This window comes from Channa argus, chromosome 17 (assembly GCF_033026475.1).
Source record: "Channa argus isolate prfri chromosome 17, Channa argus male v1.0, whole genome shotgun sequence".
Classification (NCBI taxonomy): domain Eukaryota; kingdom Metazoa; phylum Chordata; class Actinopteri; order Anabantiformes; family Channidae; genus Channa; species Channa argus.
This window is the reverse complement of record NC_090213.1, coordinates 7,778,663-7,802,808: the sequence shown is the minus strand read 5'-3', so window position 1 is coordinate 7,802,808 and position 24,146 is coordinate 7,778,663. Positions and strand designations below refer to the sequence as shown.

The following is a 24,146-nucleotide window of genomic DNA, read 5'->3' as shown; positions in this document are numbered from 1 at the left end:
CACACACTTTGCACTTTCATATAGGCCATTGGGGCATCCAGTGTTAGTGATGTGGCGACCTACCTATTGTTTCCAGATAAATATTGCAACACATCTTTATCTCCATCACTCACATTGAAATTGAGTTAATAAGAGGCCTCTTATTTGCCTGTTAAAACAGGATCTGGCTGGTTGCACAGTAATCCCCCCAATAAAAGCACAGCTATTTTGGCAATTAGGTACAAATTTGAATTACATTTTAACAAAAATACCAAACATTGCTGCAGCTTTTCAGCTGTGAATGTGGGCTGTTTTTCATTGTCTATTGTGAGATTAAACTGGAAACCACCAATTTTAAGACATAGCACTGGGCTTTAATAATTGTAATGGGGCACTTAAGACTAGACAGCCAAGTTGCTAAAGAGTCAAGTAACAGAAAATTGTTTGTATTTTGATCGTTTGATAGATATATTGATAGTTCAATTAAAAAATCCAAACATTCTGTGGTTTCCTCTCAAATGTGAGGGTTTGCCATTTTTTCTCTCATATTTATCAAGCATATATGACAGTAAACTAAATATATATATGTTTTTCGTGATTTGTTGGACAAAATAAGCAAACGGAAGACATCACTTTTATTTTTTTAAACAATAGCGAAAATCATTTATAGACTCAGTCAATGCTAAATTAATCAAGACACTCATGACCGGAATAATTCAATCTGAAAAATAGTTTTTAAAAAAATAATAATTTTAGTATTACTGTAAATTAGTTAGTTACCTACATGACGAATTGATTAATAATGAAAGTGAGTCTGCACATGGTGATGCAAAACTTAAACACGTTTATTTTTTAATAAATAGGTTTAATTCACACACCCTAATAGAAAAACCTCTACACGTTAATTGTTTTAGAATTATGTACAGGTTTGTGCATATATTTTCTTTTATTTTCAAATTTAGTTTTACTATTTATATTTTAACTAGCATTAAATTCATTAATAGCGAATTCTACTGAAATTCTGTTTACACATAGAAGAGTTGACTTTTCGGGCCCGTGCTGCTTTATTTTGAAAACAAACCAAACGTCTTCCTGTCGGTGCTAATGTTTCCCCCTTGGTAGCTATGGGACAGAAACAGCACAGCACGTTACTGATGCGTTTTAGGTCCTTTTGGCCGTAGACATAATGAGATAAAATGGATAATGTGACGACGGATTCTGCTGCGGCTGAAGAAGATGAATGTTCAGATTCAGAAGTGTTATGCTTAATGAGAGTGGGAAAACATTCAGACTGGCTCCGCTTGTTCGAAAACACTGAGGTGCAGTTTGCTAATGCTAGCTGACTAGCTAACGAAATTTGCCTCAAGTCCACAGTTTACTGAGATTTTCATTACACATATTTTCCACAGTTTAGCTAATATGTTCCGTTTTGTTAAGTGTTAAGCTTTGTTCTTCAGTTAATAAAGTGTATCCACATGTTCTAATGAGCTGAAAGCGCTAAGCTAACTACATGTCATATTTGTGTTTGGATGTCCAGATCACCATTGGACGTGGTATGGATGTAACCTACCAGCTGCTGTCCCCGACCTGTCCTCTCATGATCTCCAGACTGCATTGCACTCTCAAGCAAAGGGAGGATGGCCAGTGGACTGTGACAGACAAGAAGGTTTCTGATTTGCTCGACTGTGGATAATATGCTCTTTTTAATTCTCTTACTAAACATAAACATATATGCCACTTGTGTTTCAGTTGGCTAATCATTTAATAAGCATTGAAGCTCTGTTAGTCAAAATTTCAAGAAAGAAGCACTATCGTTATGATCTTCTTATAGCCTCTTTGACATTGCACTAAGTAGAATTAGTGGCTCACCTGAAATGTATATAGTGTAATAATTCTGAACAAAAATTATGGACATTCCCAAAATATAAATGTTGTTTCAGATCCTCCAAAATAATGAACAATTTTCTGATATTTGAATGAATATTAATTAATATTAATTAACAGTAGCTGATAAAGACAGTTCTTTCTTTCTTAGAGTCTCAACGGTGTGTGGGTGAATGGAAACCGCATTCCTGCTGAAGAAGCTCACCAGCTCAGGCCTGGAGACTCTATACAACTTGGGGTTCCCGTAGCTGGAACCAAAGTGGAGTTTGACTACATCCTCATCCAGCGGCTTCTCAAAGACATTAGACACTATCTGGCAAAGGCACACAAAGAGGGCGCTAAAGCAGCCCATGTTTCTAAGAAGTCCAAAAGGAAGTTGACTGTAGAAGAAGTAGAGCCTTCTACCTCAAAGCCCAAGCTTTACCGCCTCTCTTCTGCAGACAAGTCATTAGCAAAGCCCTGTCCCCTGTCTCCAGCGAAACCCCAGCAGAGACTCAGTCACAGCCAGTGGAAGGAAACTGCTCCCAGGGGACAAGTCCAGGAAGTAGACCAGCTATCTGATGACTCCAGTACTCCCTGTGGTGTGGACAATTTGCAGATGTATGTCACACCTGGCCCCAGTCTGTGTCTCTCTCGTGTTCTCATGACATTTAAGCCACATAGCTAAGGATCTGTTTCTCTGAAAGATAAATCTATCACAATCAAGCCCATAAATGGGGCTGCAGATGAAACTTTTTTTGCTCTATTAAATAATATACTTGCTTGGTGTATTAAATGTTAGTGATAAATTTCCATCACAAATTTTTAAAGATGACTTCTTCAAGTTGCCTGTTTTGTCAAAGCAAAGACAGTTTAGTGTTATGAATAACATAACAAGCACGTCATTGCATTGCATTTTTATCTGCAGGTATAGTCAAAACATTGTGTTGTTGAGGGAGCAAGTGGATGACACCCAGAGGCAGGTAGCCTCTCTGGAGGGAGAGCCCCAACAATGTAACCCGCTCAGAGAGGAGCAGGTCAGGGAGCTGCAGGGTCAGCTGGAGACGCTCAGAGCCAAAATGCGCCGAATGGAGACATTAGAGAAGTCCTTCAGTGAAACTAAGAGGCAGTTAGAGGTGAGGTGTTTTTAATTATTACTATACATTAAGCGTATGCATCACCAAACTGAAAATTATAGATATCTGCCATAACATCTATATACTATTTTACTTGTTTGCCCGTTCATAAGGCATAAGCTAACTATTTTAAATTCAGAATTATACTGTATAGCACATTGTATGGAGATCTGCTTTTGTTGTTGTTGTTTTTTTTTTGAGTTAAGCAATACACTGGCAGTTCTGAGCAGCCAATTGCTTCACGTTTCTCTTTAAATTTAAGTTGCTTTTGCAATCTTAAAATGAAATAGTTTTTTTTTTTTTTTTTAACACGAAATGCCCAGAAATTGAGGATGTATTTGAGCATAACACTTCCTTTACAGAAAGGTTGTGTAACATCTAAACAGAATGCTGCACGAGGACGTGAACAATAACACTTTCAACTGTGTTTCCCCCTATTCCAGAGCCCTTAAACGAACTGCTCTGTTTGTGATGTGGGGTAGCTGTTTTTCCGGATATAAGACAATGCTACAATACAAAATGTTGTGAAATGCAATTTTTGTCTGAATGGTTTGTGGACATAACAAAACTTCCCCTCAAATGTAACTTTTTGTGTTTTTAGGCACAGAAAACGCAGCAGCAAGAGGAGCTTTTAAAAAAGCAGTTGGAAGATGCCTTGCAAGAGGTAAGAAACCAAAGCTTGCGTGGTAGAGATACACAAATACAAGCGATCGAAATAAGTTACGAGAAATGCACATAATTGAATACATTTTTCTGATCATTTTTACCTGTTCTAATTTGTGAATCTGTTTTTAACTGTTTTTAGCAAAAGAAAGTACTAGGTGAACTCGCCCTTTCTCGGCAAGGCTTTGAAGAGGTTCTTTCGGCAAAGAATCGAGAGCTGGAAGTTACAAAGGTATATTCATACTGTATATATACAAGTCATTTTATGGTTGTTTATAATTTAGCCTTTGGTCATTGAATTTTGAGACTTTATTTTCTTGCTTTCTTGCAGGAGGAGAAAGAAAAGGCAAGGGCTCAAAAAGATGAGGTTGTGACACAAGTGACTGAAGTTTTGGAGAATGAACTTCAGTGCATCATCTGCTCTGAGCTCTTCATTGAGGTCAGTTTGACATAATCTTTGATGATGAAAATTAATACCACCAAAAACAATTAATTTGGTACTTGTAATTTTGTTTTCTTATCTGCAGGCAGTCATCCTGAACTGCGCTCACAGCTTCTGCTGTCACTGCATCAAGCAGTGGCGCAAAAAGAAAGATGAGTGTCCCATCTGCCGACAGGCCATCCAGTCCCAGACCCGCTGCCTGGCGCTGGACAACTGCATCGACCGGATGGTGGAAAACCTGAGCCTGGACATGAAGGCGAGACGTCAGACGCTCATCTCTGAGAGGAAAGGTGAGAGGTGCGTTATCACTTATGTCCTTAGTATCCAAGAGTTTATACAGCCAGAGAACTGGCATTTAAGTTTTACTGCATTGTTTTAAATATCAGCTTGAACACAATATACAAAAAATAATAATAGGGAGTTCACTATGTTACAGGTGACCTGACTGTTTTTGTAGAAAACTATGTGTTAGTGTTTGGGGCTAAAACTAAGTTTTCCCCTTTTCAGATAAGCAAGCTCGAGACCACGAGGTCAACACATCAGGTCAGTGGAAAGCCTTCAGATTGCTCGGGGAGGTTGTACAGTGAGTACAGAAACCGATAAGAGTCCGTTTGATCATGGGGCGAACTGGGTGCTGAGTTTCAAAGCACAGCTTTCCATAAAAAAAGAAAAAGTTGACGGATAATAATTTTGATAGTTGTATGTACTTTGCCCCATTGTACCTGCAACCCTAATATTTCCCCTGTTTCCAATGGGATTAGTTTTTTAAACCTCATGGTTACTCCCCTCTTTAGTTACACACATGAAGCTAGAGTATGTATGACACTGATATACTGTAACTTATTTAGTCATTTTCCTACAAAAGGAAAGGGAGATGGTCTGAATGAATGTGCTGGACTTGCATTGAGGTGTCAGGTAATTAGCAGCACCAAAGCAGAAGCATAATACAAGAGTTCTGCAGGAATTTCTTCTTTTGTGAGAATGGCAATGTTGCTGCTGTTTAGTGGCTTTATGTTTTCATGATGTTGCTGTAATTTTGTCCACAACTGTGACGGCAGGATGTAATACAGTTCAGTAATGAATTCGTTGTTGTTTTTGTGGAATTTGTAGATTAATGTCAGCCTTTTGCTGTGACACGTGAAGAACTTGACAAACTGACAATGAATCAGAAGAAAGTTGTTCTTTTTTCCAATGTTTGCAAATGTTTTACAGCAGCTGTCTCCGCGGCGGTGATGGTGATCCATGATGACGACAGTAGCAGGAGCAGTGAAAGCGACAGCGACAGTGACAGCAGCAGCTTGGTGTCCATAGATAGCAGCCTGAGCTCTCTGGTCTCTGTGGACACAGACAGTAGCATCCACTTGGACTCCAGTTCGCCCTACAGTGGTTACTCAGATGAAAGTTTTGATGACTCTGAGGATTAGCCCTGATTTCCTGTAATGTGAATTGGACTTTTTGGTCCTGATGTAGGCCTTTCCCTGGAATAATAGGACATTTAAGATGTTGAAAGCAAAGTTTGGCCTCAAGATGAGCCTTACAAACAGCTAAGGTGTGTGTTTTTCTTTTTTGAAAACTGATTATCTTACTGTCTTTTTTTCAACACAAGGAATAAAGTTTCCTAAGCATTTTCATGGTCATTTCCTGTTTATGTGTTCTAATGTCCTCTTTGACCTGTTTTGTTTTGGGGGGTTTTTTGGGGGCAGGTATGGTTCTAAGAAAGTAGTAAATCATTATAATAGGTTATAGGTCTATCTACAGGAAATGCTAGAAGTGTTCTCTGAGTTCATACAAACACGTCACGGTGTTCACAAAACACGTTTTGTCAAAACGAGGGATATTGTTGGAATGCTTTATTTTACACGTCTCAGACATTCCAGATAATTTCCCAGGAACTTCCCTCTTACGTTTTCTACTAATTGCAAGTTTTTCCCTGTAACATCTTAATTTGCTATGAACTTTGTTGCCGTTACTCATCCAGGTTACTCATCCAGGTACAGTTACCAGGAAGTTGCGTCAGGTCTAGTGTTGTAGCTTTTTCAGTCTGTGGAAAGTTGGCTAGGCAGTTATATCCTCCTCCCATGGCCACTTGATTCAGTAGTGAAATGTTTCCAAGTAAACCAAATAAAGTCTAATTGACCTGATGCAACTTACAGTAAATAATGTGACTAAGTGTAGCAATGTTTCTAATGGATCCAGAAGTAAGAGTTCATTGTACTCTTTCTTGGAATCTCTTGGGCAATTATTTATTCAAAATGTTTTTTCTTTAGGAATTTTTACATAAATGGACCTGGTAGTTAATAACTAGTAATTTATAGTCTTCCCATGTTCCTTATCAGTCACGTATGCCTTTTGTTGAAAACTTCCTAGAAATTAACAACTAAATTCCAGCATGTTTATCCAAAATTATGAGAAACCTTTCCAGCAAATTATCTGGAAAATACAGGACCTGTAAAATGAAGTGGAACTACAATTAAATGTAATGAATTACATTGAAAATAAAACTTACAACACTTAAACATTACTGTAGATGTATGTGTTTGCATGGATCGACAAACTTTGACTAGGCTTTTGTGTGCAAGTTAATTTTAATTGCGTTCTGAAATGAGCTGAAGCCATCAATGGATGTGTGGGTGACATAAAATGCAATACCCCCAAATTTCACACAGATTCAGTTCTGAAATGTACAAACTTTTCAGACAGACCCAAGTACCTGAAAATGTGGCTGAAAAGCTGTTTTTAAGACTTGCTGTGCATGAAAAAGAATTGTGATATAATAATACACCGTGTCTCCTGAAAAACTGCCAAACCCAGTTTATTGTTTTCATTGTTGTTATTTTGTGGTCTCATGCTCTGCTTTCCCTTCATCAACATGCCGTCATGGGAGTTGGTTGGTGTGGTGCAGATAGGTTGTTAATGTCAGCTGCTGAGCAGCTCCAGAGCAGCTTCGCTGAAAGGCTCTGAGGCTGACATAAAGGAAGAGAGTTAATCACTCCCACTGGCCTCACTACAGAGTTCACCTCATGTCTCACTGGCCCTGACTTACATAAACAACCAACTGAATGACCTCAATGTCTTAAGATATGAAAGAAAAGCTCATTTGGGTTCACAGTACATTCACAAATAGGGCAAGTGCTTAGTGGTAAGCATGCACAATTGTTTGGCTCATTATTCATATTTTATTTTTGATTTAAGGTTACATTCATTATCACCTAATGGTACCAGTAATCAAGTTTGTTGTCATGGGAGTCATTGTTTTGATGCTTTGTACAGTATAAAATAAGTGTCTATAGTATTGTGACATGTTATTGGCATGTAATTGCTTAAAAATAAAGACTAAATTCTTACACCTTTTGTTGGATTGCCTAGCAACTCATACAACATCTTATTAGGTGTTGAAAGCAAGTGGAAGTGAGATGGCACCAGCCCTAAAAGTGAGGAGGAAGCTTTTCATACTAAGCTGGTGCTGCATTTGGATAACTGCCTCAATTGTACCAATAATAACCACTGCATGTTCTCAGTACGCCAAAACCATCTCCTACATGTATAAAACAGCATGCACTCAAGCTCTTTTGGTGACATTTTATTTTGAGTCCTTGAAATTCTCAGTGTCATGCACAAGAATGTAAAAAACCCAGTCAAATAAGTTATATAGCAAGAAAATCGACAAGAGAATAAAGGAAAGTAATATGATATGTAAATAAATGGATAGCACACATAAAAATATTTAAGTCAAAAGCCAGGCTAAAATCTGGCTAAATAAAAAGCTAAAGAACATCACTATTTTATTAAATATAAACATTTTTAAATCAGCTCCACATATAGGCTAATGTTTGATGGCTGAATCGTGCCACATTAAGCCAAAACAACATACATGTCAAGCTGATCAGTGAACCTGTACAGTTCTTGCAGCGAGAAACATCACAGCCTCTGCCCCGAGTGCACAGGGAACAGCAGCTCGCACAGTGAGTTTGCCTCCTGCGCTGTGGCTGACTGATGTCACCCTGGTCCATTAAAGCTGGAGTACGAGGGGAGCGTGTGTCTGTCGAGCCATATTACATGAGGTCGACAGTGATGGGCTGCCTTAGGGGTTCAGTTGGAACCTCTTATTCATTCGTCCATCTCTGCATCTGACTCCTAAAGCAACCTAATGTTGTCAGTAACAGCCATCTCTCTTTCGCACACACTCTCTGAGCTTCTGCATGGATGCAGAATTTTTTATTTTTTTGCTGCATCATGAACCTGACTCTATTTGTAGCCATGGCTACATCTTACACAGATTATCAGTTCTACTATTACTCACTTAGCTTGTTACTCAGTGGAAGAAAATTGAATATGCAACTACAGAATAACCATTTTTACTGATGTTTTTGAAGCAAAACTGACACTCACTGGTTGCAACTTTTCCCATTTTCAAATTAAAGCTTTTTGTTCTCATATATAATAATCAATCAAATATCTGTGGCTTTTAGACTGTCAACCAGACAAAAATATTGGAATATTGCTGGATTCTATAGGTGATGTTTTGTTAGAATGTTTGTGCAGAGCATATTAGCAGCACTGCATTTTCTCTCCTACTGCATATCATGCAATGTTTTTATAAAATGTATATAGTTTTTAGAATATAGTCGGCTATTACCTGCTTTTATACAGAACAATTTGGCTTGTATGTTTTTCATTAACACACAGTGGCATTCAGCAGCTCTAAAGGTGGTATTCTCTCATTTGCACCCTCCTACACTCTTGTGTTGCTTTTTGTAAGATAGTTGGATTCACTCCAGGATGCTCTTATCCAAAAAGGCCCTGGTTCATATCCGTGCTCCATCTGCCAGCTTTGTAGAATCCAAATGTTCTTCACAGCATGATCAGGCTGAACACTGCAGCAGCTCCAGCACACACCCTTTTAGCACACTAAAAACACACTCACCCATCATTGGTGTTAAGATCCTTCTTTTGTTTCAAACTGTTCAAACAATATTCAGCATAATTGGATAATAGCAGTGGGTTGGCAGGCTACTGTTAATTTTATTATTTTAGTATAACAGGTTGCTCTGTTATATTCTTCAGTTAAACACATACATACACATAGTTACTGAGAAGTAGAGTTGGTATTTGATACACAACATGGACTATTATTATTGTATTTTTATATCAAATATGCAGCCAATTGTTTTGCAGTATCAGTTATGAAATAATGAAGTAAAGCATAACCTATATTCCTAAAAAACGTTGCCTTGGGATATTCATATTCAGTTGGCCTGTGTGTGTGTGTGTTTGTGTGTGTGTGTGTGTTAATGTAGATTATTAATATAAAAAAACACAGGATCAATAAATGCATAAGTTGGAGTATATTGTAAAGAAGGTGATTTCATTTTTAGCAGAGCTTGTGCACTATTACCAACCCAGATAGGCTACACCAAATTTCTACTGGGTGACTGTGGCGCAGGACGTAGAGCAGTCATCCACTAATCCCAGAGTTGTTGGTTTGATCCCCAGCTCCCGATCACCGTCAACGTGTCCTTACGCAGGTAAATTCTCGATTGTGACCTCAGTGTTTTTGTCTTTAGAACACCGGTGATGCTGTGAGACACGTTTCAGAGCAAACTTCCTGAACTCATCTCTGAGCGTTGTGTTACCATGGAGACAAATGAACCCGAGACCGACGCACTGACGGTAGGTTAGCTAACGTTCAACGTTAACGCTAACAGCCAACGAGCTTAATATGCGGATAATGTTAACATGCAGCATACTGTTAAAAATAGGAAATAATTGTTAGCTATGCTCCAGCTAGTGAGAAGCTAGCGTGTGTAGCTAGTTAACGTTTGCGCAGGGTATTATCTAGTGGTTCCGGCTCAGTGTGTGGAATGTAAATAATGTTATGTGTGAGTTAACATTTCTTCTTTTTAAGCAGAGAGCAGTAACAGACCGATAAAAATCCTCCTATCCTCCTGTGGCCAAACTTAATCCAACTGAGAACTTGAAAAATGAGGAGGATCATTGCTGAAGACCTAGACTGGTCCCTGGCTACAGTGCCCCGTTTATCACACCTCTGCCTGCAAAGCATAGTGGATAAATTCGAGGGTAGGCTGCTGTTTGTGTTGAAACCGTGTCAACTTTTTACATACACACATGTGATTTTAATATAACTTGAGTGCAAAACTCGGATCTGTTACAGAAAATCCCATATTTGAGGAACTTACACCCAGCCAGAAAGACTTCATTCAGAAGAGACTGTCACTCTCCCTGCCTCTGAGTTTGACAGCCAACCTAATCAGTGATGGTGCCTACTGGGAGCGATGCTGCAAGCAGCGGTGGGACCTTTGTGACATTTCGCATTATGGCCATAGCTGGAAAAGAATGTTCTTCGAGAGGCACATTGAGAACATCATTGAGCTCTTTATTCCCGATGTAACAAATCCAGAAACAGTTCTAGAGCTAGTTCCTCTTTGTAAAAACTATGTCAAGAGGCTGGACATCTCCCAGCTGCTGCCACCCATTAATGATCCCCAGGAGGAAGAAGAATGTAGCTCAGACTTGGAAAGTGACAATGAGTATGACAGACCCTCTATGGACCACTTTAATTTTGGCATCCTGCTTGACAAATTGACATGCCTTGAGGAGTTTCATTTGGTGTACAGGGTCAAAGAGTGTGGCATGAACTTTGAATGGAAGATGTTTGAGATGAGTGACAGAGACTGTGAGTCTCTTGCCAAGGCACTTCAGTTGTGTAAGACCTTGAAGGTGAATATTGATTCCTTGTCAGTGGTTTATGGCATGGTGTCTTTTGTAGATTTCCATCCTTGCAGGGTATGGAGCCTTATTTTCTGGAACATGTTTGGTCGTTTTATGTTAGAATTCCTCACTTTTTGTCCATTTAAATATGTAATTTAAAGTGATGGCCTGAATATGATGAAGTAGGAAGATTGTGGTTGGCAAAACTTAAGAATTAAATCCGCATCTATTTACGTCAAAGAAAAGAGAGAAAAGCTTCTGGCTACAACCTAAGTAAGGTCTGCAGCAGTTTGGTCACATGACTGAAAACATGGTGCGGGTTCCTAGTTTTTGTGCATACTGTGAAAACTGTTCCACAAGAGATTATTGGAGTTGATTTTGGTGCTGCATATACTGTCTATAATATATTAATATGATAGCATACATATCTTGTTATCCCTATACCAAACTGTTTCTACAGCTTTTAAGGCTCCATCTAAGCCACATTGAGGACAACAAATGTCGGCTGCTGGTAAAATACCTTCTTGACCACCCGTCCCTGAGGGAGCTTAACTTGTCTCACAACCTGATTGGAGACAGAGGAGCCAGAGCCATTGGCAAACTGCTCAACAGGAGTAAACTTGAAATTCTAAACATGTGTGACAATGGTATCAGCGACCCAGGAGCCAAAGCTCTAGCTCACGCCTTGTCCAAGAACTCCACACTTTTGTCCCTTAACCTTTGTCTCAACCAAGTGGGAGATGAGGGAGGGGAGGCCATAGGAAAGGCCTTATTGAACAACAACAATCTACTTCATCTAAACCTGGGAGGCAATAAAGTGACCTTTACTACTGCTATAACTCTATCTAAAGTGCTAGCTCAGAATAGCACCCTGAAGAGCATCAATCTGTCCTGCAACAACCTGGGTGAGGTAAGTAAGACACTAAGGATCAATTTCTCTCCTCAATGTTGGAATGCTGATCATAGCAGACAACAAACTACTGGGTTGATACTGAATGGAGGAATTTATTGGCGATCACAGATTCTTACTGCTAATAGGGATAAACAATATTAAATTTGAGCTCAGTGCAGTGCTAGACAAAAGTTTATGTTTTTTACTTAATTTAGAATCAGTTCTCTTCTGCAAAGTGGTAGTTTTGGCTCGGTTTTAATTTGTTAAGCTATACTTGGTTTAAGCCAAACTCTTCTTGTCTGCTTTAAATACAGAACTATTGTTACAATTGTCATTGGCATTTTCACTATTTTAATATCAACTATTATTGAATTTAAATATCTGAGAAAGTAATTAGCCTGTTAATGAAAAATAAAAATGCTCACTTCACCCTCCACATACTGTATTAGCTATAGAAGAGATTTCTTTCTGGATCTAAATGTTGGACCAACAGACACTGGCAAAAAAAAAATGTTTTGTCTAGTTTTTATCACAAGGGTACCAGTAATTACTTTGTGTTAAATGTTTCCAGGTATAAACATTTTAAACACTGTTTTATTTTGAAACTGTGATTTTTCTGCACCCCCAAAACAGGCTAGTGCTTTAACGTGTACAGAACAGCTTTTAAGTACAAGGATTTTAAATTATTTATAGATATGTGTGGAAAACATGCAATAATGGAAAGCTGAGTAAGGGTTGTTTCCCCTTGAGAGGTAGATCTGAAAGTTCCCTTTCTCTTGCTCTCCTCTTTAAGATTTCACTGTATACTGTATACTGTATACTGGAATACAGTGCAGAGGATCAAAAATCTCCCACATAGCAGAAGTACAGTGTCCAGTGCCATCAATATCCTTGACCTTGTCTACTGCTCCCAAAAATAGAAATACCTGTTTCAGACATAACTGGAAAATCACTGATATAGAAAATAGAAAGTAAGAGCTGTTTTCAGACAGAAAAGTTCAGCATAAGAGTGAAGAGAGTTATCAAGATTGACCATACTGATGACTTGCATCACTGCCATATGTGTTTTCTATACTTGTGTCTGCAGGTTGGAGGTAAAGCCTTGGAGGAGGCAATGTCCACCAACACTTGTCTAACTGAGTGTAACATCGGACTGACGCATGTTGATGAGCAGACGTTTTCCTCAGTTAACCAGGTTGTTTGGAAGAACAAGAGATTAGAAGAAATGAACCAAGCTAAAGTGAAGAAAGCCAATTAGACGTCGAAAGCTCCCCTTTGTAAAATAAACCAATTCATTTGTATTGTACATAGCTACAATACAAACAAAATGTAAAATACAAAAGTTCTTATGTTTATATTCTGTGCAAGGAAAGATTCAGTTTGATAAGGTATCTAGTTTGGTTTGGTTATATTCTCTCTTTTTTCTTATAAATATATTATTCCTACTCTAAACCAACTCTGATTTAATCTGAACTACTCTTGTATGTGTATCCACATCAGTGAGCAACATTTTTGCACTGGGTGGCATTTTCCTATTTTACCATGATCTCAGACACTAGTTTTATTTTGACTCAGTCCCACCAACATCATCCTGCTGCCGTAATCAACACCGCTGAGGCAGCTGAAAATAGTCCCCAACCCCATTCTGTGTGGTAAAAAGTTAAAGAATTAGAGAAGTCGGAAAATCCTGAAAGACAGACACATTGGTTTCAGTCTTTTTTGTTAATGCTATTAACAGTAACAGTGTTTAATGTCATCAGCTCTTAACATTTTGAGTTTTGCAGGCATGTACTAGAAGCATAATTAAAAATAAAAGTTTTACAGAATTTGTAGCATTTCATTTTCAGGTTGTGAGAAAAGTTCCGTTTTGATACACAGATTTGGTCTTCAGTCTTAATGTAACATCAAGGCAACCTTTTGGTGGTATACAGACGTATGTTTTTGTACTTACTGTACAGTATATCTACTGGTTAATGGTGTAATACCTATTGTAGGCAGTAAAAAACTCGTGTGAATAATGTCACAAGTTTTACTCATATCCTATGTTCACAGTGGACTAAATACCACCCCCCCCCCCCAACCAACAATGATAAACAATATTTTATTATACCACAACTATTATCAGCAGTCATTCACATTCCCTTAAAAATGCGTGTATCATTTATGTTTGCGTTTACATGTGTGTGTCCCTGTCTTAAGTCAAATAATTGTAAAGCTACAGTAACTTTTTAAAGAAAAATAATCATTCGAACAAGTCAACGCAGTACAAAGATGCTGTTATTAGTGTTTTAAAAGATACTATTGCCATTAATGACTTAACAAACAATTGACATCTGCATACCAACAATGTCTCTGCCCCAGTCTTCTCTAAGTGTGTCTGACACATTCAGCTAAGATCCACATCCAGTCATTATCATTATCTCATCTCTATTTTACTCACAATACAAAACTTCTTTGCCCTACAGTCTTGAAAATACACAAAAGTATTTAAATACAAAAAGACAAGCCCCAGAGCATTTACGAGTGAAAGTGTACATACAACAACCTAATCTACTTCATATAATTAATAAAGGGTTCAGTGCTTTGCGTGACAAAAGCCTTTAAAGTAACAGTCTTCTATGGAGGAAAATGCTTTGTTATGAACCTTCCAGTGAGATTTATAACAATTTTTAATACCTCAAATTGATTTTGTTAATGTCATTATGTAAACATTGCACTAGTAAATACATTTGTTTCTGTTCTTACAAATGATTATATCACAGTGAAGCCGCCTGAGAAGCTTGTTGGCTTGCTTAAGTATGAAACAGTGACTGAAATCTAACACTTAAACTTCCTGTACCTCCACCTGATTAAAGTTGAATATTAAAACGACATTACAGATTTGAATCCAACATTGACCTTGCATGGTCTTGTTTGTGGTGTCCACTGGGTTTTTCAGAACAATCACATGCATGCGGGGATATATGGTCCATCTGTGACACAAAAAAGTTGGCCAAAAGAAACTTAAATGAATGTTAGTCTCTGTATCACAGAGACTAACCTTGCTACACCCTAAAGGTTTAATTGTTATGAAGCTATAGCCGCCTCTCAGCTCAGCATAAAAACAGGACACAGCCAAGCAGATTAGGTGCCAAACTATAAGGTGTAATCATGAGAGATGCTGATTCCAGGATGTTGTTACGCTCAGGCAATAGTAGCCAGGCTACTTTTATTTTGAAAAGCACTTTGTAAATAAACCTTTACCTACCGATCATGTTTTATGGAAAACAATTTCCATGTTCCAGTTTGTTCAATGTAGTCAATCAGTATCTTGAAACTAGCGTTGGCTTATTCTTACTTACCTACTCTTACACAAACCCACAGAATGATAAATTTGCACATGTCTGCTGCAACCAAAAACCTGCAGAGGAGCTGATATCGAACAAGTTGGAAACAAAGTTTTGACAGTTTGGTTTAACAGTCCGTGTTTGCAAACCCCATGATGCTGCAGACCCTTGCACAAGTCTCTCTAATGCAAAATGGAATGTCTGCGGAAATGTGTAAACCTAGAATTGACAGAAAGAACGAACAACCAGTTTTGGGGACGTTGTTGCAGGAATAATGGCTCTGAAAACTATCCTGAGTTTAAGGGGCTTGCATAGATGACCTGTGAGTTGTAAAAAACAGGTTAAAACAGGTTTATAATATTTTACACTGTCATTTGTTGAATTGAACGTGCAGTTTCTGCGTGACAATTTTCAGTTTATTCTCCAGTATTGCTATAAGGTTCGTCTCTAGCTCGAAACCTAACACCACACATGGAATGTAATGAATATGGCTAATTGATCACAAATAGCAGTACAAACCCATTATTGTCAAGTTGTTACAGGAAGTAACACAAAACGACCACAAGCAAGATTTTTACTACTCTTAAAAGTTCAGTGATTAGTCAGTTCAGTTTGGCTTTATCTTTCACTGCAGGTCTGCACGAGATGACGGTTGGTTTGTAAATAAATACATCTTTCTTGAGGGCACTTTCTGCTGCTTTTCATCCATCAAAGTAGCCCTGAAAGACTATTCATGTATTGTATCAGATGTTGAGATTCAAATTCAGATTGAGTTTTGCGGATGATGCATTTTGAAAGCTAATTCTGATCTAATATATATTTTAATATAGCTAGTGTCACTGGTTCCATCACAAGTCTGTACTTGTATATGGCTGCAAAACCAAATCCACCACGAATAAGCTAAGAGGACATAATTTGTAGTACTTTAAAATAATCCTGTAATGTTATTAAATCTGACACTATCAGTAATGACCCCAAGTCTCTGTCTTTTTCTACTATCTTTGATGGTCTACTGTCTGGCTGTCTCTCTGATACGCATCAGCATCAGCAGCAGCAGGAGCACAGAACCAGCCATACATGAGCTGTGTTACATTCTAGAATAAAACTGTTTGCATTTAGGATCTGATTCTTCAGAGCTTGTGCATTTAAAAAGTATGGGCATGAGCTAAAATGAGTATTAACGTCACTTGTTTTAGTGGGAACAGGTTGAGATGGTATGGTAACTAACAGTAAGAGTTGATCACTAGGCACTTAAATAAAGAGGTAGGCTGGATAAAAAACATTCCCAAATATGAAATTGAGGGGATCTTTGATATTTAGCTGATTGACAATGACTTATCAATATCACCGTGAGGTTTATTGGTACGTACTTGTCATTATAGAAAATATAGAGATTATAGTTATTAAGCAATAGATTGAAGAAGAGTTGTTGATTCACTTCGAAGTTCCTGTGTCCTTTAGCTCTCTTGTCGTAAATTATTCATGGACTGAGCCGCTATATTTAGCAAGCAAGGAAGTATAATGTCATTGCAACCAAGCTGATTTCTGCTAACTGGATATTTTAATATCTGCATCAGAAATTTTCATTGTATACCATACTAATAACATTTCCGTGAGCGCTCAGTTTAAATAACCATATTTAAATTCTATAGTCAAATTCTATAACATGCAGGTGTTTAGAATTTTTATTTGAGCGCAGTTTACTTTGCTTCACTAGGAGATATAAGGCATGTATTTTGATTAGTTAATTATATTGTCGATATTGCTGAAATCTTCACATGATGTGTGTCGATACATTTAATTTCTAATTCAGGCATCCTATAAATGTCATTTGCCCTTAATTTTGTGGCAATTTCTTAGGCTACGGCTGAGTCAAATTAAATTTTAGGCTTAATATACTAAAAAGTGTCACTCAAATTTACTCAAATCTTTTCAAATTGTCCATGACTAAGCTCTTAAGATGTGACTTTACAGTAGACTCTCCATAGTATTCCTGTTTTTCTTAACTATTTATAGATGCTGTAGGGATAAATGTTAAATTTTGTCAGTTTGTTCCTTTAATGTTCCCGTCCCATAAAACCCATCATGTCTCTTTTCCCTGCCTCATTAGATATACTATATGGACTTCCCAGACATACTACCTGTTTGTTTGAAGTTATAGTATTTGTTACAGTAGTTTGTGGGAAGGTGTATTGTTGACTGAGTGACCTACTGTATATTGTAAAAAAGGAGAAGCAGAACCCAGAGGTTAAATGGTTGCTCATTGTGTTCTTGTATGCCTCGTAAATTCTGTGCTCAGACAACCGTGGAAGCCATGTGTCATAGTGAAGTCTCCACACATGAGCCGTTCCTGTGGAGGGAACGGTGGTCGTGGTTGAGGCAGCCTTCGTTGCGATGTACAATGAGCACTGGGAATTGGACAGCCTCCTGATAGGCTGGAGGGTTCTCCTCGCTGGTCTGCTGCTCTGACAGACAGCGGGTGTTCTCTGTGGGGCAGGACTGCTCATTCAGGCTCCCACTGCTCCTAAACAAACAGCTCCGCCTGGAGCCATACAGTCGCCCCAGCGAGAAGCGGCTGGCGCTAAAAGGAATGCGTGGGCTCCCCGTGTTGCAGATGCTAAGAGCGCTGCGAGAGAAGATGGAGGAGCTGCTGATGGCACGGTGGCAGCGTTCACAGTTCTGCCTGTAGCCCCCACATATGGAGTAGCTGTTACAGCTCCCTGAAAGCTGGGCCAGGTCCATGAGAACTGCTTCTGAGTAGCTGGGAACAAGCTGCTGGTTGGAACGGATGTGCCACTCCAGCTCCGTGCTGTCAATTGTGTTAACTCGTGGGATGTGTCGGCAATATGGCCGCTCCTCAGATGGTGTTACTGGCACAAAGTCAAAACCAAACAGCTTCTCTACATGGTAGTGCACACAGGCAGTGTGGTACTCTGTCAGTACCCGCAGAGGCCAGGAGATGGTGAAAGCAGCTGCCACCCAAAATGTGGAGTTGGATGCATACCAGGGAAGGTGGCTAGGGTCAGAAAAGGCAATCATATACTCCTTAAAGTCAACATTCTTCAGGTGCATCCCTTCACGAGCCTCCATGTAGTCATCCAGGCCCTCATTGTCTGTGAAGAACCTGGCCCGTTGAGTCAGGTAGGAGTTCTCTGACTCCACATTGGCAAAGCTAAAGCACTTTGTGAACCTCAGCCTGGTGATAGGGAAGTCCTCCAGCCCCAGCAGGCCCTTCGAGATGTCCTTAACCCCACAGTTTCCATAGTCAAACTCCGCCTCAGCCACATGGGTGTTGACCCGTTCGTGGTACACCTGTGTGGTGGTGTACGCATCTCCATTACGGTAGCGCGTCACCTGCCGCGTCCTCCTCACATAATGGTAGCTGATAGCCTTCCACCAGATACAGGGTGTGGCCAGCTGCATCCGCTGAATCCGCTCAGCTGCATTCTCCACATCCACCTTGTACTGCAGCTCGTTCCTGGCATAGCAGTGCCAGCACTCCACCAGGTACACCACATACAGCATGACCAGGAAAGCCAGCGGGATGTAGATGTAGCCATTCGAGCAAGGGCTATCATGGTACATCATGGACTTTCCCTTGTAGGCGCTGTCAAAGGAGAGGCGTGTGATCTTGGTTACCTGGCACCAGGCCATCACCCCGACGCAGCCGTACATCAGCAGGGTCAGCAGGAGGCATTTCCAGTGAGATTCCTGGCACAAGGATTTAGTCAAGGACTGTTTCTGGGGCCGCTGCTATAAGATGAGAAAACATCAATAAGTTAATGGAAGAATAACGCATTTAATATAACACTGTAATTCATTTAGCAAATCAAGTATCTGTAAAAACAGTGGATCCTTCATGAAATGTAAATATTTATCAAAATATTCTAAGTTGTAAGTGGAAAATAGTCACTTATATAGCGCGTTTATCCAAAGCGCTTCACCTTCACCCATTCACACACACCGATGGCAGTGGCTGCCATGCAAGGTGCTCACCTGACCCACCGGGAGCAACTTGGGGTTCAGTGTGTTGCCAAAGTTAAATGACACGTAGCCAGGAGCAGGGATCGAACCACTGACACTGTGGTCCATGGACATCTGCCTTACCAGCTGAGCTACAGCAGCCCATACAGCCATAAGTGCTTTTGCATAGTTTATCCATTCACAAATACCTTCTGTCTTGGTCAAAAGTCTCACCCACTCAAGCAATAAAAAGAAAACATCTGACTAATGCACATGGACGATGTTAAGTACACGAGACGCCCTGTGAGCTTACCTGGTGTGTGGGTGTACACTTGGCATGGTACGTTTGTTTGTTAGCTATGAGACTTAAAGCACACAGATATTCTGAGGGCTACAAATTAAATGTCAAGCCAGCCAGAAAAAAGCTGCAGTTGACTCTGGCAGCATAAAGCTGGTGTCATCCTTTACCCCCTCAGGGCACAGCAAGCCTCAGTGGCTGCATCAAGAGCTAGTCACGCCTTTTGGGAACATTGCCACTCAAATCTGGCACGGGTTCAAAAGCCCCTAGAAAGATGGTTCCTTAAGAAATCCTCTCAAAAATATTTGCATAACAGACATCACACCAGGGCAGAGCGGAACGTGTATAAACCTCAAACACATTGCAGCAAGGATTGTAAAACAGGTTTTCCTTTGTGTCGAGTGCATGGGGCAGCCCAAAAGAGACCATGGCATTCAAATAACCAGCTTCAGTGCACTAATGCATTGAATTCATGTTAGCTCCATGCTCATCAATTGGCAGAAGATCGTAAATAATAAATGTTCTTTCTCCATAATTATCTTCCCCACCTTGGCCACATGGTCCCCAAGTCCCTTACCAACTCAGGGCTGCACCCCACTGGGCAAAAGGGATTAACATTAAAATTCCCCACTGACAGAAGCCTACTGCAGAACGAATATTTACTCACTAGTATCCTGTACATGCTCAACAACTATAATCAACACAACGTGACATAGCTTGTGGCTCATGTTACACTTTATAGCCCCTATTCATGCAGCATGTGGTAGAATCTGATTAAAATATGTGGTGAAATGAAAGAACATATTATAGTCCTCAAACAGCAACACACAGACACAGAAAAAATTAAGATGTAGCTCACAAAAAGTCCAGTATGAGCAAACTTCACCTAGAATCTAGTAATACAAGGGACCAGACTGACAGATTTGAAAAGTTATTTTATGATGAAGTGATATTCCAGTTAAAAAAAAACTGAGATCCTAACAAAGCATTTCAGAGATGTTAGGAAGTGACTCACTGCATGAATATAGTGGTGTTGACATTTTTCATGCATTAGACAGATGCATGAAAAGAAATGCTTCTGGTCTTACTGAGTAGCAGGATAGACCTATTTTTGTGTATACAGAGGGGAAATGCCACATGCATTTGTCACACAGGGATACACAAAGCAGAAAAGTGAGGAGAAACCCCCAGTAAGTTTGAGTCTTTTCATGGATTTGTTGGCGCAGCAAAATATCACAAAATTATTTTTAGATGTTCCACTGAAATTGAGCTATGGATTGAAAAAATGTATGGATAAATATGGTGATGGCATTAAAAGCCTCAGTTGGCTAGAGGCTCTGATATAATGTTTGACATTCTATTGCAAACAATATGCATGTATTGTACTGTCAGATCACACAACAACACAGACATTTTCCCAGGTTATTCTTATTTTATAATATGGGATCAGGAGTAAATAAAGGTTGTTCCATCAGGAAGGACTAAACACCCTTTAATGGACATTTTATAAATCTATAAATCTTTGGTCAGAACCTTTAAGACTTGAGAAGCTTCACAATTTCTGACATTACTGTGTTGCCTTTAAAAGTGCCTGTCACAGTCATGGACACATTCTCTTGACATAATAAGACCAGCTCAGTTATATAAAAACGCTCTTGTGTAATGGATATGTAACTCGACCAACATGTGTGTTTGCAGGGGAAGTCTCCAAAGTGACAGTTAAGAAGAAAGGGGGGAAATAATCTACTCACTAACAAGAAGTTAGTGGAGAAAATTCCCAATTAATGCAATCCTCATTTCTTTACACATTGAAAAATGTCACGTCTGTTTAACTCACTACCCAGGAAGCAGATTTCACGCTGATTTTGTTCCTGTGAGTTTTGTCCTAGGAGACTAACTGTGAGGAAACATTTGAACAAAGCAAACACTGTTTTGTTCTGTCACTGTAAGACAGAAGACAGTGTTTCATTTTCCCCATGGCCGACTTCAGTCCCCTTCGGGGCCCAAAATGGATCCCAGAACCCTATTTTGTAAACCACTTGTCCGGAGGGGAGACTACATTCATGCACGTTCACGTTGTGGGGCGCGCGTTTGTGCGCGCTGGTTCGCGTATTACTGCATATGATCATAATAATATTATGTATAACTGTCAAATGATAAAAATCCAATTAAATTCGCACTATGACCCCAGTTAAACCCTAATCTCCGAAATCGTATTGTTAGTGAGATTATTGGGATTTGTGTGATGTCACAGAAATATGGCTCACTAATTAGAGGCTGGTTTTGCCCCACATATGCATTTAGTCAAGAAAATTGGCCTCCGCTTTGCAAACAATGTTACCTCACCTCCTCTCGGGGGCTGTCCGACTCCTGTTCGGGGACGGTGGTGGTGCTGCTTTCACTGGCCGTTGCAGCCGATGCTGGGGACATGATGATGATAAGGATACAAAAGCCTGAGCATGGATCTCCTTTTGGGATGGGGGTTTTCCAGATCTTGCTGAAGCATAAACAGAACTTTGAGCATCATCCAAAAGAAACCAGCCTAAACGGTGCCCAAACGGAAACGGTGTAAACATGCATCATCCCAGCATCTTCCAGGTGGGCACACGACGGTGGGTATTGCCTAAACGGGAGTCCGGACATTGTGCATCCGAAGACGCGCAAAAACCACTGAGGAGACTCCTCCCGCGATGCAACGACTAGATGCTGATGAAGGCTGCTGCATGAGATGCGATGTTAGAAAGTGGCAAAGGCGGCAGGCAGCTCCGCTCCCTGCAGACAGTGCCCATGGCAGCCAGTGAAGCTGTGAATCAAGACAAAGACGACACGTGTGAGCAACCACCCCGACACCACAATGTAAATAACACACACAGACTCACGAAAACACGCACACATTCATATAAATCACAACCGAGAGGCGGTGCTGGGCAGAGAAACCTACTCCCTGCACTACATTGGCTGCATGAGGTTTTGTGTCTGGGCGGATATTCTAGTAACCCCATGATGTGCTGCAATACTAGTGAATATATTTAAATAAGTTGGTTGTTAATAAATGGTAAATGCAGTCTAATGTCGTTATAGGTAATAATAGGGGGGATGTTAATGTTGAGGTGGAACTGTTCCAGAATTGTTGGTTAGTGTTGTGCGAGGGGCATGGACCACAGGGTCAGTGGTTTGACTCCCAGTTCCTCTAGGTCACATGTCATTGGAGGGGCTGTGGCCAAAATTTGATTGGCTACTCCATGCAGGAGTGACAAGGTATAGCAGGAACCTGCTGTAGAACTTTCAGCACAGGAACTGACCAAATCTGAAGCTGAAATAAATCACGATGATTATAAACAGATAAACACTTTTTAAACCTTAACCATTTCAATCATAAGGATTTATGTGCCTTAGAAATCCAAAGATACTCTACACCAAAGACCTACATTCCTGAAATGAATTCAAGAGGCTGCAGTTTGAAATTGATATGTGAGAAATGTTATGTTGCCAAGTCAATTCTGTGTGAAATGCAAGAGATAATACATAATAATTTAAATATTTTACATTCTTTTCATTCCTTGCTTAGCAAACAGCACTGTTTACACAAGAGGCCTTTACTGTTCAGCGGGGCACCCTGGACCTGTCTCTGTTTATCATAGCCGACATTATGGATATTGGACTGGACTGCTGGTACAAACTGGAACAGGTAAACGTAACAGTGAATGACATAAAACCAAATGGCAGCTCTTGGCAGCAGAAAGGCTTTTTCTTTGCCAATCACTACTGTTTTATAGACTGGATTTCTGAATGGCTCCATCTAGCAGAGAGCGGTAGCTGTGGAAGTGAGCACTCTACAAAGGTCAAACCACAACAAGCATTTTCAACACAGAAAAGGAAATAAGAAACGGTAGCTGGGATATTCCTGAACTTTTCTGCCGACAGAATTCTAAGTTTAAATCCTGCTCGCATAAGCTTTCCCTGCATACATGCAAGCCCTCTGAGCATGATGGAAAATACTGGGCAAAAAGGACTATTTTGTCCCTTATTGACTGGGGGAAATTATGTTATTGTTTCAGTGTATAAATGGAACTAGAGCTACCAGTATGCAAAACAACTACTACATTGTGGAGTTGTGTAATACTTTATGCCAAAGTGCACACTGACTTTGCAGTTGCTTAAAGGAATTAACCCATAGTTCACATGACAGCACCAACCATTATTCACCCTTATTGTCAAATCACCATCAATGTGATCTTATAATGAAAACAATAAAACATACAAGTGTTAAAGGTGTATTGTTGGGTTCTGACCTGGTAAAATCATTGAATAGTAAAGACCAAAACTTTTAATAGCTGCACAAGGTGGCCATTCTGACTCAGCCAAAACCTCACAATAACTATAAGGGAACTCTTAAATGCCAAGTGAGTTGAATGTCTTTACATGACCATCGGAAAACATGAATGGAGACTTCATGTTTGTTGTGATAAAGGTCATGGTCAGGTGACAGAAGACTGATAGCTGTTAAACATTAAACGCCGACATGAACGCAGCTTTGCAAATGTTTTATGTGTAAAACCCCAAATATGGTAAGTCCCCCAAATACCCCCCCCCCCCCAAAAAAAAAAATTAAATAAACAACACAACTTTACGTCACTAAACAACACCAAGTTGCTTAATTCTTGTTTCCTTCTTGTAGGTGAATACCAAAATAAAGGAAATCAATGAGCGCTAAAACACATCCCGGAAGTTGTTAGTCGTCTAAAACGTGCTTTGTGCGCCGTTCTTTGAGGATGCACACTCTTATTTTGAAATTCGGTGGCGTGTCCGTGTCTGTTTGTGTGCGTGCGTGTGTGTGTGTGTGTGTGTGTGTGCG

At 39.8% G+C, this 24,146-nt stretch overlaps 3 protein-coding genes across 7 annotated transcripts; 2 read left to right on the top strand and 1 right to left on the bottom strand.

Moving 5' to 3' along the window:
* The first annotated feature begins 1,067 nt into the window (after positions 1-1,067).
* rnf8 (ring finger protein 8, E3 ubiquitin protein ligase) lies at positions 1,068-5,710 on the top strand. 5 transcript variants are annotated; one of them, XM_067482684.1, is made up of 10 exons: positions 1,068-1,298; positions 1,517-1,645; positions 2,015-2,463; positions 2,771-2,978; positions 3,580-3,642; positions 3,784-3,873; positions 3,973-4,080; positions 4,169-4,373; positions 4,591-4,626; positions 5,299-5,710. In XM_067482684.1, exons 1-10 carry the CDS (start codon positions 1,176-1,178, stop codon positions 5,505-5,507), a joined length of 1,620 nt encoding a protein of 539 aa, XP_067338785.1. In that variant the 5' UTR covers positions 1,068-1,175; the 3' UTR covers positions 5,508-5,710. The 5 variants fall into 5 exon arrangements, with proteins under 5 accessions (XP_067338785.1, XP_067338784.1, XP_067338786.1 ...); XM_067482683.1 differs by having other exon boundaries at positions 5,296-5,710; XM_067482685.1 differs by having other exon boundaries at positions 4,591-4,666; positions 5,296-5,475.
* Positions 5,711-9,560: 3,850 nt separating this feature from the next.
* Positions 9,561-13,609, top strand: tcte1 (t-complex-associated-testis-expressed 1). The gene is made up of 4 exons (XM_067482689.1): positions 9,561-10,161; positions 10,256-10,821; positions 11,273-11,722; positions 12,792-13,609. Exons 1-4 carry the CDS (start codon positions 10,065-10,067, stop codon positions 12,960-12,962), a joined length of 1,284 nt encoding a protein of 427 aa, XP_067338790.1. The 5' UTR covers positions 9,561-10,064; the 3' UTR covers positions 12,963-13,609.
* Positions 13,610-13,959: 350 nt separating this feature from the next.
* On the bottom strand, positions 13,960-24,038 carry tmem151ba (transmembrane protein 151Ba). Its single transcript, XM_067482688.1, has 2 exons — positions 21,638-24,038; positions 13,960-18,783 (listed from the first exon to the last, which is right to left on the bottom strand). Exons 1-2 carry the CDS (start codon positions 21,719-21,721, stop codon positions 17,350-17,352), a joined length of 1,518 nt encoding a protein of 505 aa, XP_067338789.1. The 5' UTR covers positions 21,722-24,038; the 3' UTR covers positions 13,960-17,349.
* Positions 24,039-24,146: the final 108 nt, after the last annotated feature.